Raw genomic sequence first — 26,793 nt, forward strand, 5'->3', positions numbered from 1 at the left:
CCGTGAAACAGTAACCACTCATCTTAAACCTAATTTATACCCAAAGTAAACATCCCTCTCCTCCTGTTCTCCTTCCTCTTCCTCCCCTCCCTTGTGTTTATCTCTTCCTCCACCTCCATCACTCACTCCATCTCCCTCACCCACCTCCTCCCTCTCCTGTTTTATCTCTCACCGTCTGCGCTCGATCGTACTCTGTTCAGCTGACAAATGTGGAACAAGAAGATAGACACAACTCAACTGACGACCACACACTGTCAGTGCCACGCGTCTCTCCACGCCAGCTTTGACAAGTCTGACACACTGGGGGCAGCAATCTGATTACCTCTGTGCCACATCACTCCCTCCGCCTGTTGTCTGTGGAGCTCCCCACGGTGTTTCTTTATAGTTGTACATATGGTGGTGACCCCTCCCTCACAACTGTGTCTTCCAAACTGTTAACATGTTGGAGATCTGAGAGACTAGTCGTCCATCATCATCCATCATACCACAATTGATGCTCACATAGACCTCTACAGGACAAGGAGACACAATGAAACACACACTGACACACATTGTCTGCTCCAGGCACAGTCCTTGAAAAGCAACAAATCATATTTCAAATCTTAAATAGTCTGGACAGAGTGGTTAGACGGTAAGAGTAGGGCTGGGCAATCCACCGAAAAAGCATAAAAGCCCAGATTTATAACCTCCCATTGACTTAATCTTGGTCATGTTGGTTAATTTGCTTAATGCTTTCTCCAATGTGTGCGTTCATGAAGTGTCCCCTTAAAAAAAAAAAAACTAACTCATGTTCAGGCACACGCTTCCGCCCCGTCCAACTAACATTAGTCAGCCATCCCTCAATACGAAACTGGCAATATGGATGATACAAGCACTGAGCCTTAGGCGTTTACACTTGGTGTCCACTACTCCAGAGTTTTTGAGCCCCTAAAATGGAGACATTTGGAAACTCTGCTGGACCACTTGTAGTTCAAAAACTTGTTGTGCTGTAGCCTGGATGGGTAGAAATAGACTTTTGGAAACAATGACGTGGACACATGCCTCGCCTTCTGATTGGGTGAGTCATGACTACCGGACAGTGGTGAATGCAACATGGGTAGCAACCAATGGCAAAACCATCAATTTGTTTAATCACTTGGAGAAGAATCACGTTGCAAACTCACAGTGGGAACTCTGATGAACCAAATCTGCTTCTGGAAATGATTCTGCTTTGAATGGTGCATCCTTCCTTCCCACAAAAGGCAGATTCAGATTCCGATACTATGCTGTCATTTAAAGAAAACAAAATAAACCGATAGCATACAGACATATATTAATGAGGATTTCTTAAATTTGAATTTCACTTTTCGTGACAGTTGACTTTTCATCTCATATGTCTCCAGAAAACAAGACTGAATCCCAAGACTTTGCTATAATGGTAGAAGTGGTCCTTTAAGTTAAGATTCATTTGTTACAATCATCTAAATTTGTTGTTTAAAGATGACCTTAACACCTGGCTTGAATCCAGTTTCACTTTCCACTCTGTCAAGCTCTATTCCATAAACAGACCAATCACAAAGCCATTGCCTATGTATAGTATGTGACTGAAGGTTACCTGTGTGTGTGGGGGTGGCTGCCTATGGGCCATTTCCCAGTTGCAATAAAGAGTAAAACATGACCTAAAGAACTACAAAAAAACAACAGTATTGAAATGTTGAGTTGACTGGGGGGAAATAATCACAGTCAGGAAAGACATTAGGCCACCATGCCCGTAGAGCATATACAGCATTGTATGTCCCCTGCAGACTGAACACACTCTCCCCTCTGCTTACAGGAATCTGGCACACTTTGAAAGAGAAAGAGAAAACGTCAAAGACAGAGTGAGAGGTCTCAGAGCTCCATGCACAGAGGATTTAAATGTCTGTTTGTCTGCATGCATTATGTAAACAGACTGTGGATGAAGGAGAGGTAGCTTTTAGCTTTTCTCGCTCTCTTCCTACCTTTTCACTTGCTCCTATTTAACAATTTCCCAGACGTGTTCCTCATGACTCATCTACGTGGCCTGAGGACCTGTTTGATTGCCAGACATTTCTACTTTCACGCAAACACACACAGAAATGCAAAAATTAGTGTGTACTCAAGAGCACACACACACACACACACACACACACACACACACACACACACACACACACACACACACACACAAATTCATCACCACTGACAATTCATAGCCTTACACACACGCAGACACACACAAACACACATTATCATCATCATCCCTGCCCTTAGGGGTAAACACCTTTTTCTATTTAGTTGATATCTACTGGCACAGGATAAACATTTTCTCCTTCCCCTGCACCTCCCCCTGGTCCTGCAGACATTGCTCTCTAGGCAGGAGTGATTTGTTGGATGGAGATGGGTCATCAGTCTCTCCCATCACAAAGCCCACCAACCTGTGACACCATAGATGAAGGCAGACCAACAATGGGCAGCAACAGCATCCAATAGACAAAACCCATACTCTAAATTACATGCAGCTACTGGCCGACTGTTGTTGTTCTTCTCTAATGGAAAAAGGGGTGTCTGGGTAGACCTTTTCGATGTATGTATGTCTGTTGATTTATGATTTACATTGCATGTTAATAAGAAAAAGAGTACACATCATTCCCTGCAATTATCCCAGGAAAAGAAAAGGGATCAAAAAATGTCACCCTCTTTAGAGTATCGCAGCCCGTTATGGTCTCTTCAAAAGTTGCTGTCTCATTCTGTTAGCCATCCAACAGTTTAGCAACAAAACCTGACTAGAATCACCTCCTCGTAGTTGTATGTATGTGACCAGTCAAGTTACAGGAAATATGGTCATAATCTCCCCCTTCCTGAGTTACAGCATTGACTGGGCGTTCCTGATATATCACAAATTACAAGAACGTGAGGTCACTGTGACCTTGAAAGTGTTTTGTGCAGTCAGCATGACTTGACCTTTGACCACCAAAATCTAATCAGTTCATTCTCTAGTCCAAGTGAATATTCAAAAAAATTCAAAGAAATTCCCTCAAGGCGTTACTGAGATATGGTGTTCACGAAAATGGGAAGGATGTCCAGACGGACAACCTGAAAACAAAGCCTCCAGCCCTGTCCGACACCAGCACTAAGGTACAAAAAAACATTGTGTAATTATGCAGTGTCTATCAATTCAACAAAATAATGAAAGAGATTGAAAATGAATCAAAAATGTTGTGTTGTGCTTTTACTGCAACATACTGACTAATTCCAGTTACAGGGAAGTAAAGAAGATGCTATTACTGCAGTGCTACCTCAGTTTGAAATCTCTAGAGTAACGCTGGCATGTATGTAAAGGATTTTACTTTTTAACTGCTTTTGAAATTTTTTTTATCATGAATTATGTCTAGGAATATTTGTTACTTTCAGAAAATATAGCCAGTGAAATTCAATTGAATAAATAAAGACAGAAATGTATTCTTGTTACAACTAGACTAGCACTCAGCTGAGCTTCATTTTATTGTCTTTAATTCCTATGAAAAACAGCTGTATGGTTTACCTGTTGTATGAATAGCTCTACCGCTGTATGAATTGTGTCATTGCTATGTTAAAACCGCTAATGTTATTGTGTAATTTGAATGCATTTGAATGCAATTTGAGTGCATGTTGAATAAAATACTGATGTAAGCATTCCTAAACGCTGCTGGAGCTCAGGATATAGTAGAATTCACTGTGTAATGTGGATTCAGCATCATCTTCCACCTGATGTGGATTATTCTCTGGATCTGCACCAAATTCTACAAACTCATGGATGTCAACACCATAAATATGTTGGATTTTTTTACATCAAGATTCAAACATTATATCCTGAGAAAAACAGGCACAGGTGGAAACATGACCTCTTTGGCTGAGGTAATAAGTCGCAAAAATTCGTACATGCTCTGCTGTTGCTCCCACAATTATCTTATAATCCTAATATTATCTCACCTGCTAAAAAAATGGAATGCAAAAACCACACACCTCTCCACTATGAAGTCCTAATAACTACAACCGTACTTTATGTCTCTTTCCTCGTCAACATTCCAATTTTGCAATTTCATGTGTTTAAGACTTTTAAATGTATGTGTATCATGATAGTTTAGATGTTTAACTGTTGTGAAAATATGTTTTTTCTATGTGTTCTATGAGCAGAAACACACATGGAGTGTGTGTGTGTGTGTGTGTGTCTGTGTGGAGGAGGAGTGGGGGTTCTACTTCCTCCCTTCACTTCTGTTTTCCTCTGCTGTCTACCTTTCTCCTGTCCCAGGCTTCATTTCATTAAAAATTTCGAGCAAACCTAATTTCACGCAATAAATGCATTATCCTAATCAACACTGATGAGTGGAGCATATACTGGCGCATGCGCACATGTGTCTGTGTGTGTGTGTGTGACATTAAGAAATTCCTGATACTTCTGTGCTCCTGGCTCATCTGTATGATGGAATAAACCAGTTGTTCATTAGCTGCGGCCCTGCTTACTCTCACTTTACTCATGTTTAATATTCCCTCTTTGTGTGTATGTGCTGAAAGCAAATGGCTTTAATTCCTGTTCTCAGGCTGTGATTACAATGCAAAGATTCAGAAAGGTTTCACGTGCCAACAGCTCACATCACACAACATTAAAGCAACCAGAACACTGATCAGCTTGATCACAGTGTGACTGCCCAAGAGGCTCTGCGCTTCTTCTAGCGTTTCAAGCTTGCAACCCTGAAAAACCAAATCGAGACAAATGGTCTGTCGAGGTTGACAGATGCAGCTCATTCCCCTGAAAGGCTGGGCTGCAGTCAGTATGCAAACGATGACAGATGTTTTTAGCTACATGCCTTATTGATGATGTCATCATCAAATCAGCAACATGGACAGGCACAGTAGCTCTGCAGCCTCAAAAAAACACAAACACCTGGCAATGGCAACAGTCAAGGAAAAGTAGCTTATACTCATGGAATGACAGGTGGAAATGTAAACCCTCCCTGCTGACGACATGCTGACGACCAAAATGTGTTGCCTGGTAACTTGCCATCCACACTGATCTGCTTCATTAACGCTCCACTGAGCACAGATATAGGCAATAACGGTGCAGATTAGGGTGAATGGGTGGGAGTCTGAGAAATATTGCCATCAATTTCATCAAGTTGAAGATCAAGGTAAAAGCTGGTGAAGTATGGTCCTGACGGTGCTACTGAAGTTTTACGGTTATGTTGTTGCTGTTGATAACCACACTAGTTCTATTCTTAGTTCTACAACCCTGTTTCCAAAAAGGTTGGGACACTGTAAAATGTAAATAAAAACTGAATATGATCATTTGCAAATCATGTAAACCCACATTTAATTGAAAATAGAACAAAGACAACATATATAAATGTTGAAATGCAGAAAGTTTATTGTTTTATGAAAAATATATGTTCAATTTGAATTTGATGCCAGCAACACAAACCAACCAACCACAGTCTGCATGTATTATAACAGCATGGCTCTGTAGCAGAAGAGTCCAGAGGATAAACTGGCCTGCCTGCAGTCCAGACCTGTCACCCACTGAAAATTTGGCGCATCTTGAAACAAAAAATACGACAAAGGAGACCCCCAAACTGTTGAGGAGCTGAAATCCTATATCAGGCGAGAATGGGACAACATTTCACTTTCAAAACTCTGATCAACTGATCTCCTCAGTTCCCAAACTGTGATTACTTATTATGTTAAAGTCAGATGCTGCTGTGTAACAAGAATATCATGGACCTGACGTAGAACATGACATTGGCATTCACCTACCAACACACTGTATACAGAAAACAATTTGAAGAATGGTTCACTATCATCATGCATAATTGTGCCGCGCAGGTGGGCCTTATCGCTCAAAGCTTGACTGCACACATGGATTTTCATTTCAACATAACACGTACACACCAAAGACACACATAAAGACGCCGCTGGCACACCTGCCTCAAGTCTTTCATGGGTAAAGGCAAAACACAATGAGAAGCTGACATGTTTGCCTGGTTTTATAAACTCATTTTCTGACACACATGGAGCATGGTGGGGGGTGGGATGTTATTGCAAGATATATACTGTCCCCAACAACTTCAAAAAACATCATTTTCTCCACAGTAGCTATGAATTCAACATTTAGTGTAACAATAAATTCAGCTCTGATGTGCTCACTTTAACACATTAACCAATAAATGCTACTAATTACACCACCAAAAATAACTGCAAAAACTGCACACGTTCCCTGTATTGTCAACTTGTGTGCAGTATCCCTCGCCTTTCCACCAAAAACACACACGCGCACACACACACACACACACACACACACACACACACACACACACACACACACACACACACACACACATGTCATCCCCCAATTTGACTTCCAAGACAAAATTCTACAATTTGCATTAAATCACTCTTTGAATAGTTTATTCTGCTTCAATTTGTTGTTCCATTATTTCCAAATAATTTGAACACAGTGTGCTCGGCCAACTGTGGAGAAGAAACAATTAAAAATGTCTCAGGGAGGAGAATACACATGTGGCTTTTGTGTGTCAAACTCTCATTCTAAATATTGATTGATATCCACCCCATACCAATAACACCCACCGAAACAACAAAGGTTGTTTTTTTGTTTTTTTTCTAAAAAAAAACACATTAGGTAATACAGAACTATGTTTTCTGCATGGTCATTTTTTTTCCTCTTTTTTTAAAGAGCTTGCCATGGACCCAAGTCACATTAATGACAAATAACAAACATTACCAGCTCAATGAAGTCATTCATCAAACAGCAGGCAAAGATGATTCATCACATACACAGTAATTGGTTTCTCATCTCTCACAGCCCACGTGTGTATTTCTTATAGAAAGGTTGGACATGTCATTGGGTTTTTGCCATGTTTGGAGAAGCCCTCTCTTGTGGGAGGGTGATCAGCATCTATGTTCTATTTATAGTCCGTCTCTGTATCCGTGATTGAAGCACCTGTAAAATAGGCAATTTTACAGTCACTGCGCCTCATCACTCAGCTGTGGGTGGGAAATAACCTGTCCAGGCAAGCTGAGACTTGCCATCCAGCTGTACAATGTACAGTGTTTTTGTGAGCAAGTGTGTGTGTGTGTGTTGCAAACCTGTTCATGCTGGTGAACTTACAGATGAGTTAATTTATGAAACATCATTGTATGGACACTTTTCTCTGTCTGTGTAACCATTCAAAAAGCAGTTTCCCTGCAGAAATTTGTCTGCAGCTACACCTCATTTACATCTGATGGCAAAAACTGCTTATTAAAGTTCACCCGTTGAGCTGCGACTAGAGCCGAGGTGTTTGTGTGTGTTAAGAGCCAGCTTTTTCACACAACAGGGCTTGGCTTTTTTTAAGTTAATTGCCCACATATTCAACCCTCTAGAGAAGAGCCCCAACAAGGTGAGAATGAAGAAATTAGTCAGAGCCCTGCCTACATGTGGCCACATAATTCAACCCTGCTACTCTAAAATGTAGCAGCAAACAAAAAGGAGAAATGGCAGCAAGCACAAAAATCTGTAAGCACCTCAGCTCAATGGGAGAGAAATGTATATGTATGCATACTGTCACATTTTTCTCTTTCATTATTCCTATTCTGACTGTTTATTTGAATAAACATTAATATTGTAGAATATTAATGGGCTATGCTACTATGATTAATGAAAAGGGCAATGATGTAAATCAATTCAATTGTAACTTTATGGATTCAAGAAGAATTCCTGCACTGGGTGTCCATGCTGTTTACCAACAGTTATTTGAATTACACCACTACCCATCTGAAAAAGGTCAGATATTAAAAGAGAAAACCAATAAAAGTTGAGAACAGTACATGATGAAAAGAGACTCATACTGTTCACAACAACATGTTGAAACAATTGCTGCCTTCAAATGGAACTCTTGTTTAGCTTTGGAAGCTCGCCTGTTCATAAAATTGGTGAATGTCTTTGCGGTTTCTGCAACAATGGACAAATCAAAAATAACTTTCATGAGCTCCAATGGAACACTACTGCGTATAAAATGAAGGAAATTTGTGAGTGGCTCATATATATACAGCACATGGTAAAACACAGAACCACTTGAAGGTAAAAAATGTAAAAACCAGGCTGGAACATTAACATTTTTATCAATAAGCCACAGTGGCTTAGCCTGGCAATGTCATATCACAATCTTTGTTCACTGCAGTCTGGCAAGCCCTTGGATGAATTATATTTCTCCTAAACTTTCCACCAAAGTTACTTTCTGAGGTGAAAATTAGGCCGCTTCACTTTATATCAGCAACACCTGGTTAGGCTCGGGAGGTTGGTGAGGGGCTGAGTCGCATCATCATCTAAATATTTGCGGATTTGTCAGCACTTGCTCCATCTGACCGGGCAAAAGTTAAAATCTTGTAGTGAAAACTGAGCCTGCTGCACAAGGTGACCACTTACTCAGAGACACCTCAAGTCTACCTGATACTCATTCATTTGTGGATAATTCACTTTGTTTGTTTGATACTATATATGCAAATAAACAAACTGTTTGTGTTCTCAGATAATGATTCCTATTATAAATCTGAACATGACCTTGTTGAGTCTCTGCACATAATGTACATCAGCGTTTTACCTGTTTGAGCTTCTTCAGGTCTTCATCCAGCTCCAGATTGTCCAGGATAACGGCCACAAAAAGACTGAGCAGGATCTAAAATGCAACAAGAGGAAGCTCATAAGAACATATGCTGTGTGTCAACATGCCATAATATGTTAATGTCATGAGTACAATCCTAAAAAAAGAATCAAAATAAGAGTTTTTCAAAAGTACAAAGTCTGTTCAGTAATTGTATTTGTTGCTTGTTCTGTCCTGGAAGACATCCTGTCTGTCTGAGCTGAGGTGTGAGTCATCCAGAGACTGTCTGTGCTGTCTGATGGCTCCCCATATCAGAGGGCCAAACACTGAAATGTCAGCACTTCTTACGCCTGCAAGTCTGATTAACTGTGATTAGATGTACCACTTGAGAGAACACTGAAGGGCGGGGGGGCACTAATTGAATGCATTAAGAAAACAATTCATGTATGCCTTTGCCACTTATTTTCTCCAACCTGCTTTTAATGACCAAAATAATATCATAGGAGTTTGAAAAGAATTCTGCAGCAAAATTATAATGTACTCAAAGCAACCATAACCCAAAACCCCAAATTCAACAGTCTCTTTCATTTATTTGACTTCTATAGTTGAAGCAGAACAGTAAGTTCCTCACCAGGGTAGCAAACAGATGGTAAAGGATGAAGTAAATGGCTACCACTGGAGCCCACATATGACCTACAGCCACCAGGGTTTGGTCCATGACATCTACCCAGCCCTCCTGGGTTAAGATCTGGAACATGGACATGAATGCCTACAGGGAGGAAAGCACAAGAGAACATGAAGAGAGGCAAAAGGCTAGAGAGGGCAACTGAGGGCACCAGTGGAAGCAGTGGAGAGAGGGAAAGAAAGGCAGAGACAGAGGAAATTACACAGCAAAACAGATTTGATATTTGAACCATGCTTTTTTCACAGGAGAGCAAATATCACACACGTATCCCCGCCTGACCATCATGCCTTAGCTCCTGATTGTGAGATTTAAAATAAATATATAAACCAGGGGGAGAAGAGGGGAAAGCCAGTAGACAGCCCTCTTTTTCCCTCTGTTCAGCTGCCCTCTCATCTACTTGGTAGAGGTCAGATGAAGGTGTAGGGAGCAGCCAGCTGCGACACGGGGGCCCCTGGAGTCAAATGGCACGCCTGCGCTTCCTCCTTAGAATCTCACCTCCAGACAGCAGTGCCCCCCCCCCCTCAGCCCCTCCCACCAGCTACCATGTCCCAGTCACTGCAGATAAAGATAAACCCAGCAACAGGTCTGCCCATAGGGGAGACCGCCAAACATCATTAACTATGATGTGTGAGTGTCTGTGTGCATACATGCGCGTGTGTGAGGCACAGGCATTAAGGAAATGGAGAGAGAGAGAAAACAGAAGGGTAACGCAGCATACAAGTGGCATCTGTTTATGAGCAACCCTTCATGTCCCGCTGTGCCTGGGATCAGTAAAATGTTGGAAGAGAGAAAAAAAAGAAAGAAAAAAAAACGAGAAGGGAAAGATGTGGCTAATGAGAGAGAAAGAAGCTCATGAGCACTTAGAAATCAAAGGCGGTTCCACATCTGTCAACGCATCATGCAACCCATCACCAACATCTGGAGGCCCCCCATTGCTTGTCTGAGGCGTCCCTCTGGAAGCTGCTCATATGAATTCCTAAATTTTGATGTGTTGTATTTTATTTTATATACTACCTGCATCTTGCAGCTGAAATTACATTTCATGTTTCCCTGAGAACAAATCATTTTAACATTTTCCCACCAGGTGTTTGGATCAGTTTACTCAGAGGTGAGAGCACTACGATTCAAAAATAGGTGACTCTTATGGTGGAGATTGCAGTAAGGTAAGACCATCATTCTTAACAAAAGCTAACCAAATAAAATGTGTTTTGACATTTGATGGCAGATTACCAAAAATCAATAAAGCAACCATTTTTTTGCCTATCATTAAGACTTAGAAGGACTTTTTTTTATAAGCTGTGACTCATTTGGGCAAATATTACCTAAAAATTAAGCTACAAGTATGATCATACCCCATGAAACATTCTTTGACAGACCCTGTTCATTTTTCTTAATAATGTGCTTTTTAAAGTATTCAGATTGTTCTTTGGGTGACAAGGTGAGTGTGAGCGGTTTCTTACCCTGGGGAATGTGGTGAAACGGTCCAGCTCCTCCACAAAGCAGAACATCTGCAGACTGATGGCCGACATGACGATGAGAAGGCTAGCTGTGAACACCACCAGGCTGCCTAGTTTTTTACCTGGACCGAATATCTTATACACAAAGTCCTCCAGCGCTGGGGAAATCTTAATCAAACGGACCACACGTAGCACCTGAGGGGAAGGAAAACATATCACATAAGGTTGCTGTTTGTGCAACCATTGTTATACAGTGCACATTTTGGCCTTTGGAACAGTAGGATAATCCACACCGAAGGAGGCAGGAGGTAGAATTTTAAAGACAGTTTCAAATAAATATCGGAGTTATAAAAGCAAACATAGAATCCCATTGATTACATATTGATTTTAAAAGGGAGAACGTTGATCTTGACCCAGTGGTGAAGGGGCAGTGATACTGTGCTCTGTCAACAGGCTTAGTCCCTAAATTGCTTGTGGTGACAACAACCCCCAAAAGGTAATGCATCTTGGTCAGGCTTTGATCGGGGATCCAGAGAGTGGCTATTGATCGAGCTTTGCGCTGTGATGCCCCTGGCCAAAGGTTTTTCTTTAGAATCCATCTCTAAGCCAAATGAATGGCTATTGCTCCTTCCCCAGATATACAGCGAAAAAAAAACATGGGCTGCTGGTCTAAAAGGGAACCTACGGTAAACAAATACAGTAATAACACTCACAGCATGATGACAGATGGGATGGGAAGACACTACCTTCTACTCCTGACAGACCATGATGACCACCATCCATTTTATAACAGATGCAAGCTCTGAGGCTAAGAGCAAACCGTGAGAGGGGAAGTTCACAAAGGACACAAGGCCATAACAACAGCTTATCTTTCGATATTGATATCATTTCTCCTGACATGGTACCAACTGTAAGACTATGAGTATCAGTCCATAGTGAGGACTGATTTTATATTGATCCTTTTCGTTTTAATTTAAAACTTACATTGTTTCATGCTAGTCTAATATATGGAAACGTGTATTATTGGGCTCATTTTTTCCCATGTAAAATAGGAAAGGAAAAAAACAATAAAAAAAACAAAAACTTTATTTTTCTTACATCTGATCTCTTTGTTCAGATGTAAATGAAGGAAACAAATATGACTGTTTGAGGAAAAAAACATATCTCCACTCCTACAATCCAGACATAATGTGCAATAAACAACCGTGGATATAATCCCTTTGATGTGATGTGCAAAAAACAAATGACTTTTACTGGAGGTGATCCCAATCACAGTTCAGGCTCAGGGCCAGATCTGCAGAAGATAACACATAAATGACAGAATGTGGTATCATGGCCGAATCAGAACCTTGTGTCTGCTACCAATAATCAACTAGAAACAACACTTTGAGAAAGGCTCTCTAGCTGTGCTGCACATGTGTGCTTCTGGCTCTAGCCAAAGCAATGCTTAACATAAAATTGAATTAATGTGACACATTGTCACAGTCACAGATATCCCATCCAGCATTTTAAACCCATATTGGCTAGATAGCAATAACACGAATTGGATCGGGCATCCCTACCAGAAATGTCCAGAAATGATACAACTGGCTGGCTCTGTGAATGAATAAATTGACTGGACTGTTAAATTGTGCTGCTACTGAAGTCATTGTAATTCTGAACACACAGAGACAGAAGTGTCAAGGTGGGTTCCATTGGCTGATTAAAAATCGTTCTGCCAAGTGTATGTGTGTGTGTCAAAGCTGTAGGGCTCTAAGTAGGGGTCTAAACCCTGTGACATTTTGTCCAGACTGAAACACATTTGGTAAGGCTAACCTTTAGCAGTGGTTGGATGTAACTAAATAAAAAACAGGGAAAATCAATGATTGCTTAGCCTAAGTCGCTTCTCCTGTGGCTAAGACACAATTCTGATTCCAGCACAGAGCCTTAAGGTTAATCACTTGCGACTAAATGACACCAGTTTAAACTAAGACCCACATGGAAAAGCATCAGCAGGGAGAGTGAGTGAGAAATACTTTCCCATGTGTGAGGCGTTTACTTCCACTGGCTCATAAAAAAAAGCTCACTAGCTAAAAGCAGAAAACTGAATAGAAGACAGCATTTGGAAAAATGTATATGAATTTACTGACAAATGTATCTGTACGTCTGAGCTTGTTTCCTGTTTGTATTTGTTAAGACAAAAAATAATAATAATAATTTTGATAAAACCAAAGATAGTCATCCTCTTTCTCATTGACATTTTTCACACTGATACTTCATATGGATGCATTATTTGTATACAGAACACAATACAATTAACCACACCTATTATTATAAAAACTAAGGTGAATGGCAAAACATGTTTGCCCCTGAACACCATCATTTTTGATACAGGGAGCATGAAGTAAAAGATTCAGCTAGTAGATGTGACATGTAGATCACAACACAGCCCTGATATGTATTTCTTTTAGAAGATATTTCCAATATAAATCAATTCAATATCGGTGATAAAAAATGGCCTCCTCTTTTTTTCCTTAACAATCTCAACGAAGCTCATGAATACAACACAGTTCACAGGATTCAGCAACAAACTTTGACTTCTCACCAATCTTTGACTTTATTACAAATATAAGATAGATAAATAGATAGATAGATAGATAGATAGATAGATAGATAGATAGATAGATAGATAGATAGACAGATAGATAGACAGATAGATAGATAGATAGATAGATAGATAGATAGATAGATAGATAGATAGATAAATGATAAAGGGTCTAAATCTGACATACATAAACTTTTCAACAGTGCTTTACAGTGCAAGATTAAGGTAGCATCAATGCTTTAATTAAGCATTAAGAAATGCGAAATGTTATCAAAGAACATGAATTCAGTGGACTGTATGTAAGCCCTGCACATGTGTGGATGACAGCTGTTGAGAGAGTCAGACAGGATCAGGGCAGCTTGTCTGGTCAAGGCTCATTACAGACACATCCAGAAGCCCTTTGCTGTCCACATCAACTGTCCACAGAGCCTTTCATCAGCTACACTATACTACCTACAGGACGGTCACAGGGTTAAATGTTGGACAGTATGATACTCCAATCCTGAATGACAGCATTACACCTACACGCCACCATTGTCATGATATAAACAGTTCAAGTGTCTGAAAACTATGAAAATAACGAAAAAATGTCCACACTTTGGAGGATGTTAGATGACACACACCATATTTGTAGGCAAGGACAGAATTTACGAGCAAAGATAACGTAGACCACCACTGCTAGATACATCTCTAGTGAGGTCAGAGGAATCACACATCCGCCTAAAGAAGGATCAGGACTTTCCCAGCTCCCTGCCTCACATACAGGGATTGAGAACTGCACACTCAGACTCAGATGTATGAATAACATCATTAAATGACAATGAAAAATATTACCTAAACTAAAAACTACTTAATCTAAATTTCTGTTCTACATTTGTGGTGATGGTGCATTGAAAGCACCTTTGAATAAACAGAGGAGAGATGTTCACCCAGAAGAGTGATATGATTGATTTGTGCTCATTAATGCATGATCATAGGAAGGAAATGCCACAAAATGGTTTGCAGCTAGTGTGGATGATGCAGTTTGATATTCAGAATACAAAATGATGTTTAAGCATTTAAGTATGCCTATGCAATAAACATAAAAATGTGTATGTGTTTATCCATACCTGAAAGTAGGTAAACTGGGAGTGGTAGAGGTCAGGGTAGATGTGCAGCGTGGTGCCCACCACCAGCAGAGATTCAAACTTGTGCAGAGAGGAGCTGATGTAGCCAGTGAAACCAAGGCACCAGATCTTCAAAAGAGCTTCCAGGTCAAATAAGACAGTAAAAGCAACCTGGGACGAAATGAAGAAAATGCCATGCATGGTGAAACACTGTGACAATGAACCATTAATAATATTTAATAATACATTCTAACACTCTGACAGAAGCCACTCTGCGTGACGAGTACTCTCACTAACACAGTAACACTTGCTGATAATACGCTGTACTGTTACATAAGTACAAATATGAAAGCAGGACTTGTATGTGTAAAAGAATAGTTATTGTAGTGTGGTATTGTATACCTTTATCCAAAGAGGCAATCCATTGTAAAAGTAAATTTGCTTGCCACAGGGAGTGTCACACAGTCTAACCTTGGTTTAGGTTTTAAGTTTACATATTTCCAACAGCAAGCCTGTGTTAGAAACTCTGAACAAACTCTTCACAAGTCAGGGTTGGTCTAACATAAGATATTATCTAGTTAACTGATGGGAAATACATTCACTGAGCACTTTATTAGGAATACCTGTACCCATGCCTATTAGTGCAATCATCCAAACAGCCAAGCACCAGTGCTATGCGTGAAATCGTGATCGTCAGAATGGGGAAGCTCTGACTGTGGCATGATAGTTAGTGCCAGACAGGCTTGTTTGAGTGTTTCTGAAACTGTTGATCTCCTGGGACTTTCACACACAACAGTCTCTGGAGTTTTTACTCAGAATGGTGTGAAACAAAAAAAACATCCAGTGAGCAGCAGTGACGCAAACACTCTGTTGATGTGGGAGGTCAGAGGAGAATGGTCAGACTGGTTGGAGCTGACAGAAAGGCTGCGGTTACTCAGATGACCACTCTTTGCAACTGTTGTTGAGCACATCAGCATCAGAATGCACATCACATCAAACTTAGGCAGATTGGGTACAACAGCAGAAGACCACGTCAGTTTCCACTCCTGTCAGACAAGAACAGAAATCTGAGGCTGCAGTGGACACAGGTTCACCAAAACTCGACAGTTGAAGACTGGAAAAATGTAGCCTGGTCTGATTAATCTGGATTTCTACTGAGGCAGCGGATGGTAGGGTCAGACTGTGGCATCAACACCATGAAAGCATGGATCCATCCTGCCTTGTATCAACAGTCCAGGCTGATGAATGCCACAGCCTTCTTGAGTATTGTTGCTAACCATGTCCTACCTTTTACTATCTTCAAATGGCTACTTCCAGCATGAGAATGAGGTCAGTTAACTTCAGCGGCCTCCCCAGTCACCAGATCTGAATCCAGTAGAACACCTCTGAGATGTTGTAGAAAGGGAGGCTGGCAGCATGTATGTGCAGCTGAAAAATCTGCAGATATGATGTGATGCAATCATGTCAACATGGAGCAGAGTCTGCAACATCTTGTGGAATCAATACCACGAAGATCTGAGGCTGTTTTGAGAGCAAAGGGAGGCTCTACCACTATTAGCATGGTGTTCCTAATAAAGTGCTCGGTGAGCGTTCAGGATGTTGTGTTTTTAGAGCTCGACCCCATAACAGGGCCTGAACATCAGGGTATCTCTGTTTCTGTTGCATCAATTTTGACCACTCAGTTTTAAATCCGTCTCCTGCTATAGTCGTCTCCTAACTTCATGTAAGTGCGATGATAAATCGCTGGAGGATCTGGACGCTTCTTCCACCACTGTCCTCAGCAGGGGAAATACAGCAAGAAGAAGAGGATAAAACTGGCACCACACCAATAAGATGTACACTTCTCCATTCAACTCTAAACCCAGTGCCTCGATTTTTCCTTCACAGCTTTCACACAGACTGGAACAAATCTGCAGATCGATGCCTGTATGATATGGGTGGGGGCAGTGAGAGAAGGTATTATTGTGTGTGGTTTTCCCTTTTCTTATCTCCTCCATTCAGCTGTGTGTGAGAGAAAGGTATGAAGGGGACAGGGAAGGTGGGCACACTCCTCGCTTTCCCACCTGCATGCTGATGACATCAAACATCATGAACACACACACACTGTGTCACAAGTGTGCGTGTTCATGTTAAAACGATAAAATCAGAAGAACAACAAATACTAAAGTAGATCAGTCAAATAAAAATAAAATTACTTGTGCCCATGGAACAAGAATACATATACAGGTGTAAGGATTATAAACCGGTAGCTATATTCTTAAATCCCCATATCAGATTATGCAGGATGAAATTTTAATGATGCACCATAACATTACTGTGAACAAGGACCACTACTGTAGAGAAAATTTTATGAGCTTTTTGGTACTTTTAAAATAAGATGCAAAAACAGGGTGGACATTTGGAATTACAAGAAAAAGCAGGAAAGAAAAAAAAAGAAAAAAAAGAAAAGACATCTCACCTCTGCCAGGTAAAACTCGTCATAGTGCCTGCGGTAGTTCTCGCCTTTATAATAGTTGCTAGCAGCAACAATGACGTCCACAGCCACCATGCTTAGGATGAACATGTGGAACACAGAGGACCGCATCAGTTGCTGTGGAAACAGAGCAGTGTTCAATTTCAATCAATGTAAATTGCACAAAACAGGCAAAAAGGAAAGAACTTGATCAAATTCAAGTTTGGATATGCGCCAGCAATACCGTGATAATAAATTGCAGCACTGAAATCACATTTCCAGTGTGATTGGAGGTTACGACTCAGACGAGACAGATGGACAAGGCAGGTATAATATGTTGCACCACTGAGTGAGAATTGTTCTACAAGAAAGATAAGGAAGCAGACTGAGAAGATCTGCTTTTCCTTCAGTGTAAATTTGTTCTCCCCATCTGCTGCAAAGTCTGCAGATGTGCTGCAAAACAGGAAGTCCAGTGTAAATCAAACAACAGCAAAAAGACGATGGCTTCGACTGAAAGACTAAGAAATGCTTTTATACTGTGATTGAGTAGAGATCTGCAAACCTTAGGAAGGCTGCAGCTTTGTTTTTCAAACTGATTATTATTTGCAGTACAACCTGTGGTGATATATTGTTTCAAAAGGCTCAAAACATTTGCAGATATAGATCCACGTTTACAGTCAGAATAAAGGTTTCAGAGAAGACCGGCTGGAGGGCAGATGATGGACTGTCAGATGTTCAAAGACAGAAGGAATGTACATGTGGTACCACAGGTGTGGGTTCTCTCTTACTGGCAATGCCAACCATAGACTGTTTTGTATATTAATAAGTGGAAACAGGCAAAGAGGGCCAGCAGCTACACTGCGTGAAATTCAACGCAATCAGGAGCCTTTCATTGGCTGCAGGGAGAAACATGCACCCAGACACCAGAATCAGCGTGTATTCAGACAGCTGGAAACAAGAAGGGAAAAGAGGGGGGGGTAAATGTATGTTATTTCCTGTGGGAATTGCAGTGGCATTGAACGCGTAGAACAACATCACATGATGGAAACAATCATGACATTAAAGAATGTGAAGAAACTGCACAGAAACATGCACTCCTCATTTAGACAAACAGACCTAACTGTGCATTCCTTTGGAGACAATATGACAGATGTGATCACAGCCTTGAACTGCATGTATGTGGCAGAAGGAACAGCTTGTGAGTGGGTAGAATCACTCACCCTAAAAAAAGACTTGCATGTGAGATTGGCAATAGGAAGGACTGAAAAAAAAAGTGAAAATAAGAGGAAGGACTTTAAGCCAGATGAAGTGTTTTTTCGGAAAAAAATGGACCACTGCCATCCTCCCTCCTACACACAAATACACTTACTGTACAAAGTCTTTAAAGTCTGATCTGCTGTTATGTTTGGTGTTTTGAAAACAAGCGAGTCGATAAAATTATGTGATTGAAGCTGTGAGTAAATGTATTGCTGTTTTAAAGAACTGGAAAAAGTAAAAAAATGAATAAAAAAATTAAAATAAAAGGATTGTACAAAGCAATAAGCAGAGAGACCAGATTTTTAGAAAGACAAAATGTTATAGAGGCGACAGATCAGAAAACATTCATATGAATCTTTTTTGTCAAATTCATTTGCGATGTGTTTGCAAGGCACTGTCAAACAATGTTAATGTGCTGAAAGGCGCAAGACGTGGTTTTAGTTTTACTGTTATATCTTTGGGTTACGATGACAGTAAAGGTTTGGGGGTAATCTGGGATTAAAAGTGCAATTCAAAATTATTCTGTGCATTATCTATATTAATTCTCTTTTACTGATCAACCATTAACATAAGCCACAATACGTCTGTGTGTAATCTGTCTGTATTATTCTTCCTGATGGTCCAAATACAGTTCTAGAGTCTTGTGTCCCCCTAAGTTAATAAGACTCAGTAGGGGAAATATCTAATATTGTCATGAAATATTTTTGGGCTTTAAAAGGTGATTCAACACCAAGCTGAAAAATCAGTGTTCACCGGCCTCTCTGGGTGAAAGTTTCTGTCTGTTTCACCCATGAATGTGGTTCAGAAGTGTGTCCTGTTGGTCCCGTGACCACAGCCAACAGTGAGATCACCATGCACCGACACAGCACGGAGTACGCTTCCACGACATTGCAGGGACGTTAGAAGTTAAACCACTTGATGTCAGCAAAAAAAAAAAAAAACATTCTTTCACCTGGTGTTAAACTGCTCTTTAAGATAATGCAATACATCAAGAATACACAGCTGCATTTTTTTATTTACTTACAAAAAACAAGGATCTTATCTAGTTGTCTCATTATCTTGGTGTAGTCACTTGTCACAAATGTGAATTCAAGCCATTCCTTTAGGCCCAACTGATAGTCCAGACTGACAGAACCCGTAGCCTTGGGGTTGGGTGTTTTTGCAGAACATACACACATGCCCACTCTCCACACACAGCGGTTAGGCTCCCTGACTGAGATTGGACGTGACAAAGCAGTTTGACATTTCCAGCAACCAGACGCTCTCCCCCATGGGTGTTTTGGCTGAACAGAATGGTGTGTTTGTGTGTGTGATAGTGTGTGTGTGTGTGTGTGTGTGTGTGTGTGAGGGAGCGAGCGAGCAAGAGAGACAGAGGCAGACTGACAGAGAACAGAAAGTACATGCTTCTGCGTATAACACAGTTGAATTTCTCAAGGTCCTGACTTTGCCCATATTCTCTGTCAGCTGTTAGGAATCACACTGCTAAGAAAAGCTGGTGAGCTAACTGGAGAGCAGCGCGCATTTGTAACCTCTGTCATATTGAGATACAGTCTGCCCACCCAGCTCTGCCACAGAATAGCCCTATAATCTTCATATCACATTCCCCTTTTTTCCTAAATGGCTGAAGATGTGGTGCCCTTCACCACATAACAAGCCCCATATCGCTCCTAAGACAAAACAGCCTGGTTTTCCCAATGCAGCTGATGGCACTGGTACACCATATAGAGCCTCAAGATGTCAGAATCAATTTAACAGCATCAATGGTGGGACAAGATGCCACTCCCCTGCTGTTTGATGTTTCTTTACTGGTGTCTCTCTGATATCCTTTCCCACTTGTTTGATGGACGCTATTTATTTGTGTTGCCTCTGGCTGGTTCTTTGAAACACCAGGTGCTCACTGTGCACAGGCACAAGCATGCACACGCGCACACACACACACAGACACATTCACACAGGTTAAAGTCAAGTTGTGCAAGCAGAAGCCACACATTAAGTTGTGGCATTGGCATTTAGCCAGGGAGCACTGGCATCATTCTGTCTGATAGGAAAGCAGAGATTAGTTTCTAATTCATGACACAGTACATTTTGCAAAACACAGCATGTACTCAGCGCTTATTTTCTTGACGGCAACAGAGTGTACATGACAGAAATTATGTATGCAAATAGTGTTAGAGATAAAAAGACATCATTTCAAGTGGCATGTAAATTGATATTTTGGGAAACAGTGCAGCCTGGGAGAAAAACAACATGAAAAATAAGTAGAACATTTTTAAAAAAAATCACCCATTTCTCTTTTCATCAAGCCTTCTGGCTTCTTGTGTGGGAACCCGTGTTCTACATCACCAAATCTATGCCCTGTCACCTGCAGCACAGTCTCATCCTCTATGTCAGTGTGGCATAAACTGCATTCTCATTGAAGAGGCGAGACAACTTCCAACTGTGCCCATGAAAGATGTGTCAGCATGATCCACCGTCAATAAGCACAATGATCATCTGGAGGATGGGGATATATATATATGCATCATACCTGGAGCATTTCCAGTGTCTGCAACTGTAACACAACCATGACAGAGAGGAAGACTGACAGACAAATGACTGCCTCCTCGTGCTCCGTCTGTTCGCTCTGACTGCCAAGGAGGACAAATGCTCTTTCCACCGGCACAAGAGACGAGTGTAGCACATGTGCACATAGCTGGCAGGATATAAGAGTGTTCACACAGGAATTGTCACCAACAGATTGGGCCATGTTCTGGCACAAACTACTGCTAGTTTTCTCTCTCCTGTTTACTGAGATTAAGAAGAAACTGAGTGGGATTACACGCTGCTTCACTTGACTTATCCCTTCAGTCTCTGCACTGCAATTTGTTGACAACGAACATACAAATGATGATAATCAGAGTTCTATTGAGGCTCTTTTTTCCTCCTGCTGCATGGTATACAACTCTGAATGAAAAGACTTTGAACAGGCAGGCTAATTCCCAAATCTACTGTCAAACTGGTGAGCGGTTAACTCGTGGCTAAGATTGGTATCAGCACAGAGCTATTTTGATCTAAAGCTTTTGGCTGAAGGAGTGGGTGTGTAAAATCTTGCTGGGTCGGGGATCTAACAAAGTGGGAGTCCCTTCACTTATTACAGTCCTGACTAGGACAGGCTGACTCATGTCTCTGGCTGGAAAACAGGTCTTAATAAAACATGATGGTCTGCCTGTCTGCACGCTCCTACTCTTAATAATATCTGCTGTGCTTTGCCACCCCTGCGTGCATTTCCTGTCTGGCTTCTTCCTTCTGGACTTGCTTTATTTCATTTCAGCATATATCACTAAATGTGCATCTGGCTGATTGCTGTCTAGACTGAATAAACAATCCGTCCTGTTCTGTCTAAGAATGTTGACCTCACAGGACTGGTCACATCGTCCTCACTCTCCTCTTGTAGGTGATTTTGTTTTGCATTATATATCCCGCAATGCCCCAATGTCATCTTTTCTTTTTTTCATTTATAATAATATTCTCACTTTGATTCTTTTTCTCCTCTCCTGTTTTTTTCTCTCCAGCCAATTTCCGTTTCCTCTGTAACCTCCTTCTCCCTCCACACAGAGACAAACTGACCTTAACCTTGATTCATTGTGCGTATGTGTGTGAACGCTTGAGGTGATACGAGCCGTGTCACTGCGAAGATCCAAAGGGCAAAGATTGGTGGCAGGGGGAAAAGGAATCAATAACCTCTGGCTTCGGAGGGAGAGGTCAAAAAGGTGCTTCATTCATTGGACCACAGTACCCCCCAGTGAGTTACTGGGTTATCTATCACTCTGTATTTAGCTCTCTGGACACAGGGCTGAGACACGGCGAGTAAGCAGCATTTGCTGCTCATTGCCAAAGAGGCAATGCTAAATTAATCACATGCTCCTCCTGGGTTACTAGAAGTAGGTAGCATTTATCACGGCCTTTCTTGGAGGTCATTGTTAATATGTTTTGATTGTTCTTACACTGAAATTTCCCAGTTCCATGATTTTGATGGGAGGTTAGTGTATGTGGCTTATTTTTTTCAATCGAGCGGGATGCACCTGTAGAAAGTGCCACCCTCTATTTTTGCTTATAGCAGCCAAAGCTCCAATCTGCAGTGTAATTATGACATTGTGGAGCACAAGGGGCTAATTAGTAGACCAGGTCTGTGGGGAAAGAAACAGGATGCTTCATTAACCTCCACTGGTCTATACTGCTACCATGAGAGCAAAAGTGAGAAACCCAGGAAAGTACTAATGTCTGTGCTGTGAACAGATACAGAGCAATCATTGGAATACAAATACAGTGTAATGGGATAAATGAGACATTATACAAACAACGTTTTGACATTAATGAATGTACTATCAGTTACTGTGTCAAATTCCAGCTGGCATGTGTAGCTCACAATTACAAACACATATGGCACATCCATGCATTCAGACTCACAGACCTGAACTCTGAACATAAAAATTCACGCAGTACTCAGAAATACATTTGTGCTGGCTCCGTCTACAGGTACAGTCCAAAGACACAAATAACACACTATGTGTCATTTGTTTAAGTTGTACAAAAATGGATGAGTAAAAATTATAAGTAAACTGGTGTTTATGTTCTTTATATTTTATGGTCAGGCGCAGTGATTTCCTGAAGTCTGCATTGGTAATAACCAGAACCCCCAATAACTACATGTCATTTAATGACACTAACTGTATATAAAGGAACTATTTGTAGGTTTTCTCTGCCGCCAATCGTGGTTTCTTGCTAGGAGCGGATGGTGGTGATTGGTGATGGCTTTGGCCACTGGCTTTTTTATAACACAAGAGGTTATAATATGCCCCCTGAGCAAAACAGTGGCTTCAGGACAGACTGGAGGCTACAGTGAGTTGCTAACAGAAAGTGATAAGAGGGGCCTGAGCTCCCTGGTGAGCATGCTAACTAGAGTAGAGGGAAAATTAGAGTTATGTCAGTGTTCACACTGGTGTTGCTGTGCACAGCTAGAGACAGCTCTTTGTGAGTGGATGAAGTTCGATGTTGAACTCGCAATGTTTCCTCTAGACTGGTGAGTAAACTCATTAATACTACCACTGGCTATGCAGCAATAGCAAAACTTACAAATCTTCTTTAACTACATAACACACCTCTGCTTTTGTACTGATTAAACAAATGAGATATAACATATTAATTAGTGAGCCTTAGATGTGCACATAGTGGGACTTTGTTAAGTCTGGACAAAGCTAGGCTAGCTTTTTCTCACTTTTGTCCAGTCTCTATGCTAAGCTAAGCTAATTGGCTGCTGACTCTAGCTTCAAATTTAATGTACAGATGTGCAGTACTGACTTTCTCATCTAACTCTCAGCAGGAAGGACTATTCACTACTATACTATACTATATACTATACTATACTAAAAGGGACATTATCATGCAATCTGGAAGCTGTGCAAGGGGTGAGTTTATGGTTGCAGAATACTGTTAGTCCATTAACAACAGAGCGCAATATTGATTGTGTAATACAGGTTACAGGTTTATTCGTTTGATTAGGTTCAGGTGTCAGGTAAAGACGTAAAATATTATCAGTGAAAAAAACTTAGCCACCATGCCTGCAAATAAATAAAAAAAGAAAAGACCACCACCTGCAGAAAAATAAAATCAAATAAAGCTGTCACAGTACTGGCCACGCTTACTGACAAGTCAGTTTTCTGGGAAAACACCACAACAATGATGGCTTAGGAAGGCAGAAAATCTAAATTAAGACTATGTTGGGGATTTTCACTGTAAGGTTAATAATAACATTGAAAAACAACTGTCAGAGTGGGGACGGAAAGCGGAGGTGCTCCCTGCTTTCAGGGCTATTTTGGTGTGTGGCCCGTCTGGAGAGGAAGCTTTCCTCTCCGGCTCCAAAAAGAGCAGGTGGTTAATCAATTATGTGCTATCTCCAACTGCTGCAGCCCGTTGGACCCAGACAGACCCACAGTGACGCACACGCACTTGCACAAATGGACAGACGTCAACAGGCAGATCGACAGGCTGACAGCGAGACACACAAAGGCCTACCCAGACACATGCTGGTGGTTTAAAAGACAGTCCGACAGGTACGGGTGAGCTAGCGGCAGACAAACAGGAGGACACACACAGGCCGCCTGTATGTAGATAGCGCCCACCTGCCAGCCCTGAAACATTTTAATCATTTGATGGCCAATTACTCTGGAGCCAGACAGAGCAGAACAGAAACTCACACTTCACTTCCCCGGCACTGGCAGATGGCCCTGCAGGCCGGATCTCCACTGCCTGTCTTCACTCTACCTGTCTACTCAGCTAGCTCTGCTCCCTTCTGATATGGGTGAAAAAGCAATGAAATAAGGTGTTTGGTGAGGCTTTAGAGAAAGAGACTCAAGATCATTGATCAAAACTGATTCCACCATAATATGACACGCCCTATCACACCATTTGTGGCTACGTCAACGAACTGAAATTTCTGAAGAAAATAACAATAAAAGCCATTCTAAACACACACACAGTCAGATAGGTGTGCACTACTCTCCACATCATTATCTACCAATTTTGAAGTAGATATGCAGTGTTCCTATGATACTCCAAATAGTGAATTCATTGTAATCTGGTCAACTTCCATGTCCTGTATTATTCTGTTCAAGCAGTTTCACAATAAAAAAAATTGTGCTTTTATGTTTATTCATTTCAACATATGAAGATAAACATACTATTAGCCTTAATTTTCCATTCTTTTCCTTTGCTTTACTTATATAGAACATAAAAACATTACAAAAATGCAAAAATGTCAAATAATCAAATTGCAAGACTACCACACACATCGTGCATCATATCTTTTTAAATTAGATAGAGGGAATCTTGCAGTCTGTTCGTCTTTCTCTTCAATAGCCATCAAAGCACATTATGAGTTGTACTTGTCATGTTTCGATGGGAACACAATTGGGAAAACAGTTACTTTACACCAATTCACTGCCACAAGTCAATAGAGAGCGCAAACCTCCACCAAAGCCAATGTCAAACAACATAAACCAGACTTCAGAGAAAAAAAATTGAATTCATAGCAAATGATAGGGATCTGCTCTAGAATTTAATGGGTTCTTCCCTGGCCCATGCCCCAACCCTCCACCAAGTTCGGTGCTGATCAGTTCAGTACTTTTTGCTTAATCCAGCTGACAGACAAATAAGCAAACAAACCAACAGGCACAAGTGAAGCTTAACCTCCTTGGTGGAGGTAACTATATATCTGAGACAAGATTAACCTTTTCCAACAAACCTATGTAAGAACTGACAGCATTGCCTTACTTACAACTCTCTGCGATCTGGCCTTTGTGGTTTGATTTGACAAGCTGGGTTAGATCTTGCAGTTTCCTGACACGAGCATAAAATCAAAACATTTTCTGAGAAGTTTGATGGCTTGACATGTCACAAAATGCACTGTGTGTGACTGACAACTGAAAACAATGGATAACGTTTGAAACTAGCACTGTATGATGCATGTCAAAGTCACTCTCATTACTATTCAACTTTTACACTACTTGATTATTATTTGCTTCATGCTTGACACTTTAAATGCTCAAGTAGGCAGACATTTAAATAACAACCAAAACCTAAAAGGTGGCTGTTAAAAGTTAGGAGTTTTTTCCCTAACAAAGACCAGCTGTTGTGGTCAGTTTGTGAATAATAGATTTTAATTATTTTCAATTGGCAGGCTTGTCTTTCCAAATGCTCGCATATTCTCCAATGTGCTCAAATATATCGCTAAACATACTGTTCTCCTAGGTCATATGATTAGATGTTCCTGCTTACCGTCTGTGAGGACGGAAACTTTCAACTTTGGACAGCAACCTTTTAAGCCTCTAGAGGTTAAATAAGCAAGCAAAAGAAATCAACTTGTCATAGAAAGAGTTCAAGAGACACGCCTCATACAATCAAACCACTGTGCTAATTTCTGTGGATGGAGTTATGTAATCAATACAATCACTGATGATTTCTAAGACAATATTTATGAACAATATCAATGACAGATAATGAACAATTCAAGGTATCTTCTACATAATGAATGTATCAGTAGAGGAAAAAAAGCAGCGACATAATGCGAATAAATCATCCATATAGATTTTTGCCTTGTGAAACCTTTCATCACTAGCAGGGCATTGTTATGAATGTTTTCTCACAACTGTGGTAAATGGGAAAAAATACAGGCTGCTAGGCCAGGGAGTATTTAGGATGAAGGGTGACTAGATGGACCAAATGAAGAACACTATGAGTAGAATCAGGATGTCCATACTACATGATTCTGCAGGAAAACATTTCCATCCAAAAATAAAGGAGGTAATGAACCATTTATAAAGACCAACAAATGGTATCTATATATCTTATCCTAACCTTAATCAAATGTTTCACTTGTCTAAACTTAATCGGACCCAAAGGGACTAAAGACTGCTTTGAATCTGACAATATCTCAACCAAAGGTCGTTTGTCATGATTACAATCATTACCTAACCACATATACCTCAGCCATACATTAGTTGTTGTTTACTGGTGCTGCAGGAATAGTTCATTTAAAACCCAACATTGCTGTTGAACTTAGAGTGATATAGGATCATCTAATGGCAT

The 26,793-nt window shown here is 40.8% G+C and overlaps 1 protein-coding gene across 5 annotated transcripts in view; it reads right to left on the minus strand.

Moving 5' to 3' along the window:
• The window catches only part of nalcn (sodium leak channel, non-selective), a 68,726-nt gene that overhangs the window by 19,830 nt on the left and 22,103 nt on the right, over positions 1-26,793 (minus strand). For all 5 annotated transcript variants that reach the window (XM_071479490.1, XM_071479499.1, XM_071479507.1 and 2 more), the window contains 5 exons: positions 16,921-17,052; positions 14,466-14,633; positions 10,776-10,967; positions 9,262-9,399; positions 8,631-8,705 (listed from right to left, as the gene is read on the minus strand). In XM_071479490.1, coding sequence (XP_071335591.1) covers positions 8,631-8,705; positions 9,262-9,399; positions 10,776-10,967; positions 14,466-14,633; positions 16,921-17,052 — 705 coding nt within the window. The remainder of the gene's footprint in view (positions 1-8,630; positions 8,706-9,261; positions 9,400-10,775; positions 10,968-14,465; positions 14,634-16,920; positions 17,053-26,793) is intronic.

Source organism: Trachinotus anak, unplaced genomic scaffold (genome assembly GCF_046630095.1).
Source record: "Trachinotus anak isolate AG129_WGS33_773 ecotype Australia unplaced genomic scaffold, CSIRO_AGI_Tana_v1 ptg000001l, whole genome shotgun sequence".
NCBI lineage: Eukaryota > Metazoa > Chordata > Actinopteri > Carangiformes > Carangidae > Trachinotus > Trachinotus anak.